At 38.0% G+C, this 14,074-nt stretch overlaps 1 protein-coding gene across 5 annotated transcripts in view; it reads right to left on the reverse strand.

The window, feature by feature from the left end:
• Positions 1-14,074, reverse strand: part of GRID2 (glutamate ionotropic receptor delta type subunit 2) — a 673,340-nt gene that overhangs the window by 107,723 nt on the left and 551,543 nt on the right. For all 5 annotated transcript variants that reach the window (XR_014851598.1, XM_085058012.1, XM_085058013.1 and 2 more), the window contains exon 11: positions 12,618-12,930. Coding sequence is in view for 4 of the 5 variants with exons in the window: in XM_085058012.1 (XP_084914138.1) it covers positions 12,618-12,930 (313 nt within the window). In the remaining variant the exon portion in view is untranslated. The remainder of the gene's footprint in view (positions 1-12,617; positions 12,931-14,074) is intronic.

Consider the following 14,074-nt stretch of genomic DNA (forward strand, 5'->3'; position numbering starts at 1 on the left):
AAAGAAAACTCTCCTCATTTATTTCTCCCCTTTATGTGACAGGGAGAAAATCCGAGACTATCATTCCTCTCCTTCAGGCTCATTTCAAATCACTCCTAGTTATCTGAAATCTGTGAAGCAGTTTGAGAAGCTGCATCTTATACATGCTTAAAGATCCTTATCAACAGCTCTGGAAGCCAGCTAACCTGAGGGTATATGCACAATCCTGTGCAGGCAGATGCAGGCTTCCCCCAGCCTCCTCCCAAGGAGACCAGGCATGAGCCAGCTCCAGTCTGAGAGAGATGATCATGCTACCTTGTCACCCTCTGTTACCCCTGGCTGGTAATCACCTCCAAGCTACATTTCATATCTTGAAAACTCCCTCTGAAAAGCCTCCCTTTGCTGCTGCTGTGTATCTGTTTGGATGTGCCTTTGGCATCTGACTCACATTCTAAGGCTCATTGCTCAGCTCTGTTTTCTCATTAATAGAAAGAGATTAGCCATGCTGAGATTTCAAATGCTGGGACTAATCAAGGACCAGTGGCAATGCCACAAAGCCCTCATCAGGTTACAGCCCAGAGAACCCATCTAATAAATCTGGTCAGCAGGCCTTGACATAAGACCTGATGGACAAGTTAAAAGTAACCAAAAGATTGACCAAATGCCTGCTCACAAACTATTTTGCTTTAAATACGGGGTTTTCAGTCATGTACTTTGAAACAATCCTCTCTGGAGCTAGAAAATCCTCTGGCATCAAGGAAAAGGCCAGTGCTACCCAGTGCAAGGCATTTCAGCCTACTACAGCATTGCCCATTACTAACCATTGCAGGTTAGTAACCTGCAGTGTTTTTGAGTCTCTGCTATGTCTATTAGGAAATTATTTTTCTATCAGTCTTCAAATACCTAGCCTGCCTAACTTGCTGTGTCTACTGCAACAGCTTCTAGTGACAGAGGGCTAATCATTTGGCCACCAGGCTCCCCTGGAAAATCCTGCCAAGATACAGCAGGAACTGTCAGACATCCTTGAGTACAATTTTGTTTGAAAATTAATCTATTTGTAGCAGTCTGTCAGATGCACCACTTCACTACATGCTTCCCTTTTCTCCCTGGGTCTAATTTATACACAACTGTAGTTAGAGGCACTACAAAGATGAAAAATAATTTGTGACAATTGCACTCCTAAGGGTAAACCAAGGAGGGCAGCCAGACACAACATACCTGTAGGTAAATGGGAGTTGTAACTATAAAGGTCAGCTTTAACTCTGTCTTAACCCACTCTTTCTATAGTTCTGAACACTTTCTGTAACGTTCACCATTTCCACTGAGCTGTGACTAGCCAGTGCAGGATTCAGCCTCAGAATAATCTAGAGAGAACTGTGCTCTGTCTGCTGCTACTTTAAAAAGCTGCTGTCTTTATAGTTGGAATACTATTCCATAAACCAAACTCTATTCCTCCTAAACAAAATCATCAAGTTTACAGAGAAGAAAGCAGAGAATGAAAACAGAGAAAATTTGTTTTATGGGAGAAGCAATAGCAAGTTAAAACCAAAATCTAATGGACTTTCTTTAAGGCTATTTTAAGCAGAAATCCAAGCCTCTATCCTGCTCTAAAAAGGAGAGAAGTACAATAACAAAAATTTTAACTTACTTTTTCTATTCATAAATTTTTAGATAAAACCCAAACATTTAAATACATACTGAAAGTATAAAAAAGAGTCTAATAACTACATTCCAGTAGAATAGGATCTAATGTGATAATAAAAAGTCTAAACTCTTTTCAGCTGAGCTGAGATTCCAATTTTCTGCATCACTAGCAATGATAATGTTACACAAACAGTGTTCAATCATTAAATTAATTCCCATTAAATCAATGTCCTTAAAGGCCAAACAGTCCTTTAATAATTACCTGATTAAAGTGATGTTAGCATAACATATTAGTTATAGTATATTTATAATTCCCTTCACAACAATAAATCATTTCTTTCCACCCGTTTTGCTGAAATGGTGGCAATTCATGCACGAGTTGGGAAGGGAAACATGTCCTATCACCACGTAGAAAACAGTCCAGCTTCTCTTGGAATCTGTGATGCTACAATAACATACATTAATCAGTTTTCCATTTCTATTATGTAGTATTCACAGGATGGATCTTCAAGACCTAAAGGAATGATTTCCTGGCTTTTAGCCCTAGACCCATAAGCTTAATGACTTATTTCAGATATTAGCTATTTTCTTTCTGTGGAATTAGCTAAATAGATTTTCAATTGAAAATCAAAATTCACAAGAGATAAAAGAAAATATTATAAATATTAGTTTTCATTAATATAATGCCACTACACTATAGTGACTTGTGCAACATAATCAGGGAGAGAGGGGATAGGTAGCCTTTAGAGTGCTTCCAAAAGTTCTGGAAAAAGGAATCACTAAGTATATTTTGTTTTTCTCTTCTGCTGCCATCACAAAAAGGAGCAATGACTGCAGCTAAAATGAAAACAGAGGCATCTACCAGTATTTGCTGAAGTTACTGGGAGCCCTTAGATGAATAAATACTAGTCTTATACTACAAGTCTTGCTATTTGCAAGTGTATCTTTTGATATCTGTAACTATGACTATCTGTAACATTGGAACTCTGAGGCGTGCTGTCCATCCCTTATTAATCCATTGGCCAAAATATACTGTATTAATGCTGCTGTAATGCATTGGTTTATTAGAAGACTTAGCAGAGTCTCAAATTTAATTTTGGGGCTACCAAATACAGTACCATTCAATTATGCAATCACAAATAATAGTGCAATAAGCCTAGAAATTCGACCAACATGTCTTGGGAAACAAACAAACAAACCAAAAGAAAACCAAAGCAAACAAAACCAAAACCAAACCATAACAACCAAACCAAAAACAAACAAAAAAATCCCCAATCAAACAAAAAGACCCCAAGAAACAACCCTCTGATCAGATAGTCCTTTGTTGCCACTTTTAAAACATAGGACAATAATTTTACAGAATATGATTATTAATATACACACACACATGGAGACAAATAGAGATTAGAGCTCAGTGTGCATTTACAAGAAACACAGGGCGCTTCTGGGGATCCTCTTCAGCAGCACTGAGATGTGATGTGTGCTTTTAAGATTGCACTTGATTGCCTGCCTGTGTAAAGGCACTATTTGCAGCCACTGGGAATGCATCAAAGTGATCTATGCTTGCTATTATTTTAGAGGATATTGGCACTGGATCTTAACAAATAACCTTGCACACTGGCAACACTTAGATTAGATTTCAAGGGATGCTGAGACCCAATCTCTCAGTTACTAATGGCTGGATTCAAATGCTGTGAAGCCTCAAATAATCAGCCACAATTATCATCTCTGGTACATCTTCATAAGTGGCTAAGAAGATAATGTATGTGTTACTGTCACATACAGTTTGCTTAGTGTGGTCTTTCCATACACTACTGACTTTTATATGTAGCACCTTTAGGGACAGAAGAAAGAACTGTGCACAATGGACTGAAAACAGACCATCTGTATGTAAAATTAACATTAAGCTAAACAATGTCATTAATGAGGTATCAAAGAGTGGCTTTAGCTAAGAGCTTGTCAGAGAGGACATTAGGAATATGAGGGAGAGAGTTCCCTTTGGCTGAAACTGAGCAACTGTGAACCAAGCAAAACAGAAAACAATGCAGTGAGACCATAAGGACAAACACTTATTCCAGTAAAGCCCCCACATCTTTTGACAAGTAGTTTTGCCCAAAATTTTTTACCTCTAAGTAATTCTGTGACTCAAGATTTTAGGAGGTAAAGGGAATTTTAAAAAAGGATTACATACTAGAAATACGCTTTTGCTTGAATTTTAAAAGAATTATGAACTGTTTTATAAATCTATTCTTCCAAGATTTCCAGGCATCCATCAGTACAGAGTGATCCCTGACTACTTCAGAGGCAAGTGAATAACAGGCATCTTGGATACCTTAGTTCAGTTTTCATGTCACTAATTCTAGTTATCCTTTAATTTTCAGAATGCTTCTCTGCAATGAACTCCTAGCCTGATAGAATTCAACCATCACCAGTGCAGGAGCTCTAATTACGATCCTAAATAATACATTTTAAAATTTAGACTAAAATTGCACTTCAGGTGTATGCTGTAATGTTGTTATCAAAGTGATCTCTAAAACTCAGATGACCTGATATAGTATTATGACAGTGAACAGAGGACAGAATGAAACCCTCATCCTTTTAAGTTTCAGAGAGGAAATTGCTATAATGTCATTTATTGATGAAAATCACTAATACAAATGCTTATGTTTGAAAGTCAAATAACCTGGTTTTCATTGCAAATCATCTATCACCCTGCTTAAGATCACAACTCAGGTTTTTTTAGAAGTGAAAAGCAACTTCAAAGGTGACTTAACAGGATAGCGAGGATTTTTCTCTTTGGGGATATAGAAATAAAAGAAGTGATTGTAAGAATGAGGTACATGCTGTATTATAGCTAAAAATGTTCTATTAGCAAGTATATCTGGGCATGAAGAATGAACACCCCACTCAACAGATTTATTATCACAGTTCTTTAACAGCCTGTTTGCAAATGACTTTCTTTCCCATTCATTGTTACATTTGCTCTGTCCTGGTGTAGAGGAACAAGAGCCTTCAGTCCAAACCACACATGTTCCTTCACCTCCCTTTCCCCTGGCTGGTAAGGTATTACACATTTTTAACCCAGACCCATCTCACTAACTTCAAAAATGTTGAAAAGGTGAAGTCCTATTTCAAGATCTCTCCCTCCACTATTGACAGTGGAAGAATAAAAATTAAGCAGCAGGAGATTCCTACACCAGGATGCTGCTATAAGGAAGGTAATCCCCTTAATTTGCATGCTGGGAAGCTGAGTAAATTAAAAAAATACAAACAAAACCCTCAACAGCCCTCATTTTCATCTTATTTTACCCTATTTGCTGAGACCAGTCCTTCATCTCAAGAATCAGGGAAATGAACAGGTTAGTTAACAAAAAACGCAGCATTTTTTGTTTCCTTTCTATATTAATTTTGGTCTATTCCTTTTAAGAACACTTCAATATTACAAGAGGTCTGAGGAAAAAAACCCCTCAGCTGCTGAAGAAGGGAGACTTTCCTGTCAGCAGCTTGAAAACCTCTTTGCTGCTCCTGTCTTTACAGCTTTCAGGCAATTTTCCTGGCACCTACCCACCAGTTGGATGTTGTGAATGGATCTGCATGGGTGGATACAGCTATGGCACAGCTGTTGCAGAGGAAAGACTCCTCACAGGGCAGAAAAGAAACAGAAAACTATCATGGGTTCCCTTTTAAACTCATGTTTATTTGGTGCCTTGGATGCCCTCAGCTGAAAAAGGCTGATCAGTTTGTGGATGAAACTGCTGTCATCCCAAGCAGAGAAGGAGTATTTTAATAAAGCTAAAACTCATTTCTCACTTCCTCCCTACCTTAAACTGCTGAAGTTGCCAATTTAAGTGTAAACTCTTGTGCTGGAATATCAAATAGCAGGACAAATAAGACTTGCCTCTTGAGCTTCTAAACATCTCTGAAGATAAAAATTGGAGTGACATTACTCATCCGTGCAAGAAACACCAAATTCCTGACTAAATTGTTCTTCCTTGTTTCTTCAATTAAATAAATATATATTATACACAGCTGAACCCAGAGAAGTGAAAATTGATTACCTAATCTGAATCTAACTTATCCCTTCTTTACCCAACTATAGAATATAGTCATATTAGAAATTATAGCAACTAAAGAAACTGTTCTGAGTGAAATATTCACTTTAGGATGTTTTTGAAAGAACACAGAACGATGGGCAGATGCCACGACATCCAATTCTACTTTCTTTTTGCCTCATTTGGTCTTGATCAGCATTTATACTACAGCTAGACAGACATTACCTTCTCATAGGCAATCAGAGCTAGTCCTAGGCAATTAAGGTGGTTTTTGGGATTTCACACTGCCATTCATTCTCCACCTCCTGAACACCTCATCAGACACAAAATCTCTAGAAATACTGCCTCATGTACCCAGTGCTATTATTACTCAAGCAACCACGTGCAGAGAAGATGTAGAAATGCATTCTTTAAGATGCCTCTGAGAACTGTCTGAATCTTGACTTCAAATTAGGGGAAAATCCAAGCATATGCCCTGGTAGTTTAACACTGGTGATATCCCATTGCTGCAAACAAATTCCCACACTACTGAGCATTTTACCTGGAGCATGGTTATTCCTTGGAATTACAGATTCAAAAAGAGACAATCAAATAAACCTCTGAAAGGAAATAAAGCTATGTCCAAGGCATACAAACGTGTACCAAATACACGACAACTCTCAGTGGTCATTTGTGGTTTCCAAATCCATTTGAGACACAGGACACAATTGCCAAAATGTACTCAATTGTTGATGCTGCCAAGAGGGCTGGCCAAACCACTGAGATGTGCAAAAGGAACTTGGGTACCATGGGGCTGCAGTGCCCATTTCAGAGAGACGACTTCATGAAGGTAAATATACTTAGTGATACAATGGCATAGATTTAATACAATAACATGAGAATTTGGGGGGTTCATACTTAAAGGTGAAACTGTCATGTCCCAGATAAACCTGCTGGCGTATGTAGTTTGTTTCCTAACATATTTGGTATCTGACTTTTCATTTTCCCAGCTCAGTAAGTGTGTTGCCCTTGTTACACGAATATGTCAGGACTGGCATTAGTTTGAAGAGCAATTAAAATTGTTAATTAATGAGGCTGGCATTTAAGTTTTGCCTTCTATGTGAAGATATAAAACATGTTTTTATGAAGGAAGATGGGTAATATCTCAGTTTTACAACTAACAGCTGATATCTAAGATATTAAATAAAGCTTTTTTGGTCAGCCAGCAGATCAGGTGCATAAACCAAATTAGGAACTAGTTTCCAGTCCTAAAACCTTTATACTGGATCAGTTTTGTACTTCTAAACATAAAAAAAACCCCATAAAAATAAATCCAGTTTCCCCACTAAATATCACATGTGAAGATATCATTAATTTCTAACACAATTTTTCCAGAATGATTTTAGAGTTTTCCTCTGAATATTAAATATTTGATTGTTGTACAGCTAATTAAGAGAAAATGTCACAAAGAAAGTACATTGCTACAGCATAATGGTTTCCTGCTGATAGGGATATGCCAAGAGTGAGATAAGCAAGATGGAGTAATTTATTAAGCAACAGCAGACTCCAAGCTGTGCATTTCAGGAGGATTATATCACACCTTGGGTGGTAATACAAGGTAGAAGACTGAGAATTCTGAGCAGCTTTAACAATCTGAGAAGTATCATAATGACTTTGAAGTGCCAAGGCTTGGAGTCTGTCTTATTGCTCTTATGAAATGTAATTTACAGAAGGCAAACAGTAAGATTTGCTCATTTACCAGGTATTATCAGCATAATTGACCATTACTGACACCACTGATGGCCAATCAAAACCTCCAGTTGTGACCAGCATTTTAAACAAATATAAAAATGGCCCACCAGTGATGCTTTAACAGCATTCATTTAAAAACTTAGCTAATTTAAACAAGAGTATTAAGATCTCTGAAGAAAATTATATTTTTGCAGGTAATACTTCAAGCACTCATTATCCTGTGGTCAAAATCTATTTATAAAACTATAATGAATGTTTGGTTTTTTGCAGTTACTAAGAAGTGATTAAATCTTGAAGGATTCAGCCATTTAAAAGATATTTTTCATTACTGCAAAAACAAACAAACAAACAAACAAACAAAACAGAGCCTTGCATCTTTACCTGCATATTCTAAAATCCTGCCAGGCCAGTTTCGAAATACCTTCTCTTAATAAAGTCAAAGTAAATAAATTCAAAGTAATAAATTCTTAATAAATTCAAAGTAAAATGAGTGGAGTGTGATAAGATATAGACAAAGCCTTTTATGTGTCTTTCATATCAAATAGAAAACATTGTGTTTCTCAAACTTCATTATTTTGTCAACATTCAGTTGAATTCTATTATACTAAATAAAATTTGAGAGGCTGCCCTCAAAATAAAATCCCCTGAAACATTCTTCTGCAAGTCCTTGGTAAAAAATTATGCATTATTTCACCTGTCTCAAAACCTCATCTATTATACAAAAGGGGTTGGGAATAACTCTAGATCTTGAACTTGTGTTTCCTAAATCATTGATTTTCTGAAGTAATGGTGAGAGCAGAGTGCTCCCTAGAGTGTTTTATAACAAGAGGCCCTAATAGGAAGCTAATAGAAAACCTTCAGGAGATTAAACTAGGTTCTCAGCAAGTATGAAAGTCATCAGGCTGTTGCAGCAACTTGATTCAGTTGATCTGGATGAAGATTTTAGTAATGTTTCTAGAACCCCCAAATTTCTTCTCTGAAAGTTCATATGGTAGGTTCCCAATATTGGCAAGTTCTAATAAGAGAAAAATTTGATGGAGTAGCAACAATACCATGGCTGAAGAGAAAGAGAACTGTGGTTGTATGGAGTAGCACAAAGGCTGAGCAAAGACTGTATAATATATCATTATTCATACATCACTCAGACTCTTTGAAGTAGAAAGGGTCCTTCATCAAACACACCCTGCCCAAGCAGGGCCACATAGAGCCAGTTTTCTGTCCAATTGAAAAAGGGTAATATCCAAAAGAAGCAAAATACAGAGCTTTAGCCACTTAATTTTCTAGGATGAGCAAAAGGAAAAGAACTAATTCAGAAGCCCTGACACTAAATTTGAACACAACTGCAATCCTGCACAGTCTGAATCTATGAATTTGCTTCATCTTTCCATGAATAGACAACTTGGAGATAACAGATATTATCTTAACTACTCATGCCTGAACTCTGACTTTAGAGTCAGAAGCATCTGCTTTTACTATAATCTATAGCAGCATGGCCAAGATCACCTGAAAATCTCTGCCTTCTTAGTGGTCACAGTATACTGCAGATTCAGTGGATATATTGGGTAGGAAGACAAAGCATTGCAGTGCACTACCTGCCCTTTTTTCCATTTTCTTACAATGAAGGACTTGAGTACAGAATTTAAAAACCCACTGCAGTTTATACACTTTGGTATTGATTGAGCTTCCCCAGTTACATTACAGCTTTATAGTCATGTATCTTACAAATAGAAAAATAATGTATATTTTTTGATTGATCTCTACAGTGAATGAACATTAAATAAAAAGGGCAACTTAAAATATACCTCTATGTTACCAGTCTCAAAATGGTGCCTAGAGTGGTCACTAAAACATGGAGGGAAGAAATTGAAAGCCAAGTTCAAGACCTAAATTTAAGTGATACAGGTGCAGTGACATTAAGTTTCAGTCCACCTTTAAGGTAGCAACTAAAAATACTTAGATTTTTAAACTGAGTATTACAGTAATTATAGACCTGCCATAAAAAACATTGGATTGACCTGGGTTGACTTTTGCCTACAGAAAATGACACAGCACTTTTCTTTGGTGTTTCAAAAATTGCAAAAGGTTAAAACTTGTTAATAGCATTTGAACAAGACATCAGAGTCAAGACTGAACCATAATGAAAAGGGACACAGTGAACTAAAGCTACTTGTTAAAATCTGCCAAGTTTCTACTTCAGAAAAAAAGAGCTTTGTTTCAATCACAAAAGATTAGGACTTTCCTTAAAGAATGACTTGTATTTTTGCACCAGAGGGCTCTTTTGTCTTCAGAGCCATGGCAGGTCTGGAGCCAGTCTGCATGCTTGCAAATTTTCCCTCTGTCAAGAGGAAAGAAAGAGATGATGCCACAAATCACTTGCTAGCCCCAAAGAATCCAGAACTATCAAAGCACAAGCAATCCTTGGTTCATGCTGCTTTGTTTCTCTCAGCACAGGATATAAAAGCATCTTTGGCTCTGTGTTTTGATAACATAAATGAGTACCTTGTCATGCTTTAAATTGCTGCTGAAAGACTTTTTCAGTGAACATAACAGAATTTGAAATGCCCCACGCTGCTGCACTTAAGATTTGCCAATCACTATTAATAGCGACAGATTTGCTATTCCAAAACAAATAAAACCTGCAGTTTTTCTGCTGGATGAAGAGCTGATGAATGAAAACAGAGGCAAAATTACCACAATAGCCAGTTAGCCTGTCAATGAAAATTACTTTCATTTGTCTGCATTCACTAGGATTAGTAAACAATAATGCTTCAGCTAATATAGTTTTTCTTATATTTAAATTGAATGTGAAATACAGGCAGACATGATAAATAGATCTCTTACTCTTTTGCCCTGAATTTCTGAGTCTTTGTGTTTATATTGGTCTGTAAGTTTGATATATTTTAGTATCAAACCTTTTAAATGTGTTTCATTTTTCCTTCTAGATAATTCAGAACAGTCCTGCTTGTTGTTTGAAGGAGACATTTATCTATAGCCTTCCCTCACTCATTAGGAGCCAAGTGAATATTTTATATTATTTAGTGAATTCTACAGAGTTGTACTGAAAATCCACATGGTAGGGTGGTAAGGTGTCTCTCTCTAAAGAATTACTCCCATCTTCCAAGTTTTTTGAATTTCTTTTTCTGAAGTCACACAACAGTTTTGGTGCTCCCAGTAAAACCTGCAAACCAGCAGGTTTTACTGAGTTGCACCTCATATCCCTCTTACCATGGGGAGTAAATACAGGTCTGCATTAATTCCTTTTCTCCCTTTATTTTTTTCCTTTCTCCTATTGAATTCTGCTATTTTTGTCACCTGGTACCACTTCTTTTCATCTAACTTCTTCCTCAACTTCACGCTGAATTCAAGGCTTCTCTCTAAGCCCTCCTTAAGCACTCATTTTCATTGACTGGTCAAAAAATCCTTTTCTTTTAAAGCTAACTGAGCATCTATCGAAGGGTTCCCTTGTGGGCTACTACTCTGGACCTACGAGTTAGGAAATTTCAGGAAACCAGGAAACACAGCCTTCCTTGGATAAACATGAGGCAAACAATTCAGGTAACAATTGCTGAGATTGAGGTGTGTGATGAAGCTAGTGGTGCCTCCTTTGAATCTTTGCTGGGCATTCTCCTATAAAGCTTTTAGGGACTCATGTTGGGAGTACAGCAGGGATGCTCAGGCTAATAAACCTGTGTGGAATGACTCACATTCATGCAGTAAAGAAACTAATTCACAAGTTCTAACCTAACAGGAAGACAGATGTAATGAGTCTCATCCTGTAACAGACCAACTGCTCTCTCCCAGCTGGATTCCCTGAACAGTTACACCGGGGATATTTTGGACAGAAAAAACCCTTTGTAAACTCACTTTTACACATTCAGAAATCTTCTGTAGCTCTCATCTACTCTGAAGTTTTTGGTTTCATAAACCACCCCCCCAAAAACAAAACAAAACAAAACAAAACAAAACCAAACCAAACCAAACCAAACCAAACCAAACCAAACCAAACCAAACCACAAAACCCCTGAAACAGTCTCTTCAGCTCTCCTCAGCAGGCCATCACTGCTCAGTGCAAATGATAATTTTAAAAGCAATGTCTTTATGTTTATGTGTTTACAATCACCCCTCTTGTGGAAAGTCTCAGCTTAAGCTTTTCTTCTTTTTTTTGTACAGTGATGATAATTTAACTTTTTTTTTTTCCCTTCTAGGAGTTTCATACTTGATTTTCATGGATACCTTTAGTTTTCATGGATGTCATCTGATTGTCAAAGAAAGACTAACGTAATGCTAAATCACATGTTGCCAGTGTTACGTGAATATGACACCTTTACTTACAGCATTCCATCCAAATCAATTTTAAAATACAAAAAACAATCTGTGAGTTTGGGGCTGTAGTGGCCATGGCTCTTTGTAGAGCAGATGCTCTGTGAAATTAAAACAGATGTACCTGCAGTGCCAGCAGTGACTGAGGAACAATTGCATGGATAAGCAAAAAGGAGTTCATTCTGTTTTGTTGTTGAGTGTTATTATCTAAACCTCCTTTGCTCTTACATTGAGCTGTGTTTTCTTATTCCACTTTGCATTACAACCCCAGCTTGTAGACCAGAATTCTAAGTAGTATATAGCCAGCCAAGATCTGCAGTCCCTGATGTCTTTAGGATGCATGGTTAAAACTCTGCCAGAAGAGATAGATTGTGAAGGACTTGGGAATATAAGAATTGGGGAACAGCCTGGGCTACACCAGATGCTAGATGGGATTGAGAAAGCAATCAGGAAGGCCAGAGAAGCTTGAATCTAAACATTACAGGGGGCAAAGTCAAAATAAATTGGAAGAGAAAGGAAAGCACTGGTGGCTAGACTAAACTGATTTCAAAATCCAAATCCCAGCATCCTCTGACTGTGGAAGAATATAGCACTTACTAATAATGAATAATTCTCCAATAGATGATGAGAAATACTTTCTTTTTTTTACCCAGAGAAATATCACATTTCTGTAATGACAAGAACAAATCACAACAAGCTAGAATGTAGTGCTCCAAACTTCTCATGGTTCCCACACTGGGCAGCCAAATGCCTAGGAAACCTTTTAGCACAAGACTTTCCAGTTCTCCCAGTTCCTTGTAGGCTGTGGGAGGGAGGCAGGGAAGAGGGAGGTCTCTCTAGCAATGGGGAGGATATATAGGTTTTCTCTTGAAGGCAGTCTCCGTCTCTTACCTTGCTGCACAAAGGATCCATAGACAAACCACATGGAGTTGTAGAGAGTTGTAGAGGTCATGGATCCCATCTGAAGGCGTGGGGGGTTGAGCCAGTTCAAGAGGTAGACCAGGAGCCCTACCAGGAGCACGGTGCCAGCAATGCATGCCCACAGGGACAGGTCGAACGGCGCCAGGCAGGCAAACATGTCCACTGTCTTCTCCGCCTTGCGCAGCAGCACGCCCACCGAGTAGTCCATGTAACGCGTTGTGAAGTCCACCACGTTCTCCCTGTCAGGGGTGATGGTCAGGGCAGAGATCCCTATGTCAGCTCTCTGAGGGGAGGAAGAGAAAATAAACCGCGTAAGCAGGAGCTACCAAAAACATCTTTGCTCCTCTGTGATTTGCAGCAGCCAAACTTAGGGAGAATCAGATGGCAAGACCCAGGTCTTCAGCGTCATGTTCAGAGCACAGAAATGTGTCTCAGGCTTGAACAGAGTGGATATACCATGTGTCTTAGCTTCTGCAAGAAAACCTTACTTGGTGGACTCTGGCACATCAGCTCGCCTCGTTGTTATTTTCCAGGAGATCAAAATACTACAAATACAGATAATACCAGGAGGAAATCTACTTTTGGTCCTTTTTGTCACCCTGGCTTACTCAAACCATCACTGCCATTGTGGCAAAAGGCAGATTTTGTGCATAGCAGATCCAGTTGGAAGTTGCCTGAGAGTGCCAAAGTTATCAAATATTTTGATTATTATTTGATGATCATAACAAAGGGCTACTACCCTAGGAGACCCTGAAATTCAATAAAACATCAATTTTTTCTGCAAAGTCTAAAGTGCAGAAGAGCATATACTGCACACAGCTCCTTTACAATTAATTCCTCTGTGTCCTCCTGATAAGCAATTCCTCCAGCAATGCCAACCTCTCCTGCAGCTAGCCTGGACTTGCTTTGTGCCATTTCCTTTTTGTTTTTGTAATTTAAAGCATCCATTTCAGATGAAAAGAGGATGAATAACATTTCTTGATCTAATCATTGTATTTCACAGTAAGTATTAGGTCTCCAGGGACACCAGGCACAACTATAGCAGGTGCTACTTCACTTTTCACAGGTACAATTAGAACTTCAGTGAAAGCAAGAAATGTTATTTAAAGCAGACACATGAATATCACTTTAAAAAGCCCAAATACTGAGCAATAAGACCGTGAATTCTAGATGTTTTAATACGACAAAGGAGTACTTAAAATATTTAAACTTTGACTACACCTCGATTTAATCCATTTTTGTTCTGCCTAAAACAGTGTGTGGTCCTTTGGAAGGGGGCGAGGAGAGCACAAAAACTTGAAAGTACCAAGTCAAGTTTTATTAACTCTCTTGTATTTCTTTCTTCATACCCAAAGTAAGCAGAGATTCCTAGTTCCTTAGAAATGTGATTTGAAATACTGAGTGGGAAGGTACGGCAGCTGAAACTG

This window comes from Lichenostomus cassidix, chromosome 4, assembly GCF_008360975.1.
Source record: "Lichenostomus cassidix isolate B80296 chromosome 4, HeHo_3.0, whole genome shotgun sequence".
In the NCBI taxonomy this organism is placed as follows: domain Eukaryota; kingdom Metazoa; phylum Chordata; class Aves; order Passeriformes; family Meliphagidae; genus Lichenostomus; species Lichenostomus cassidix.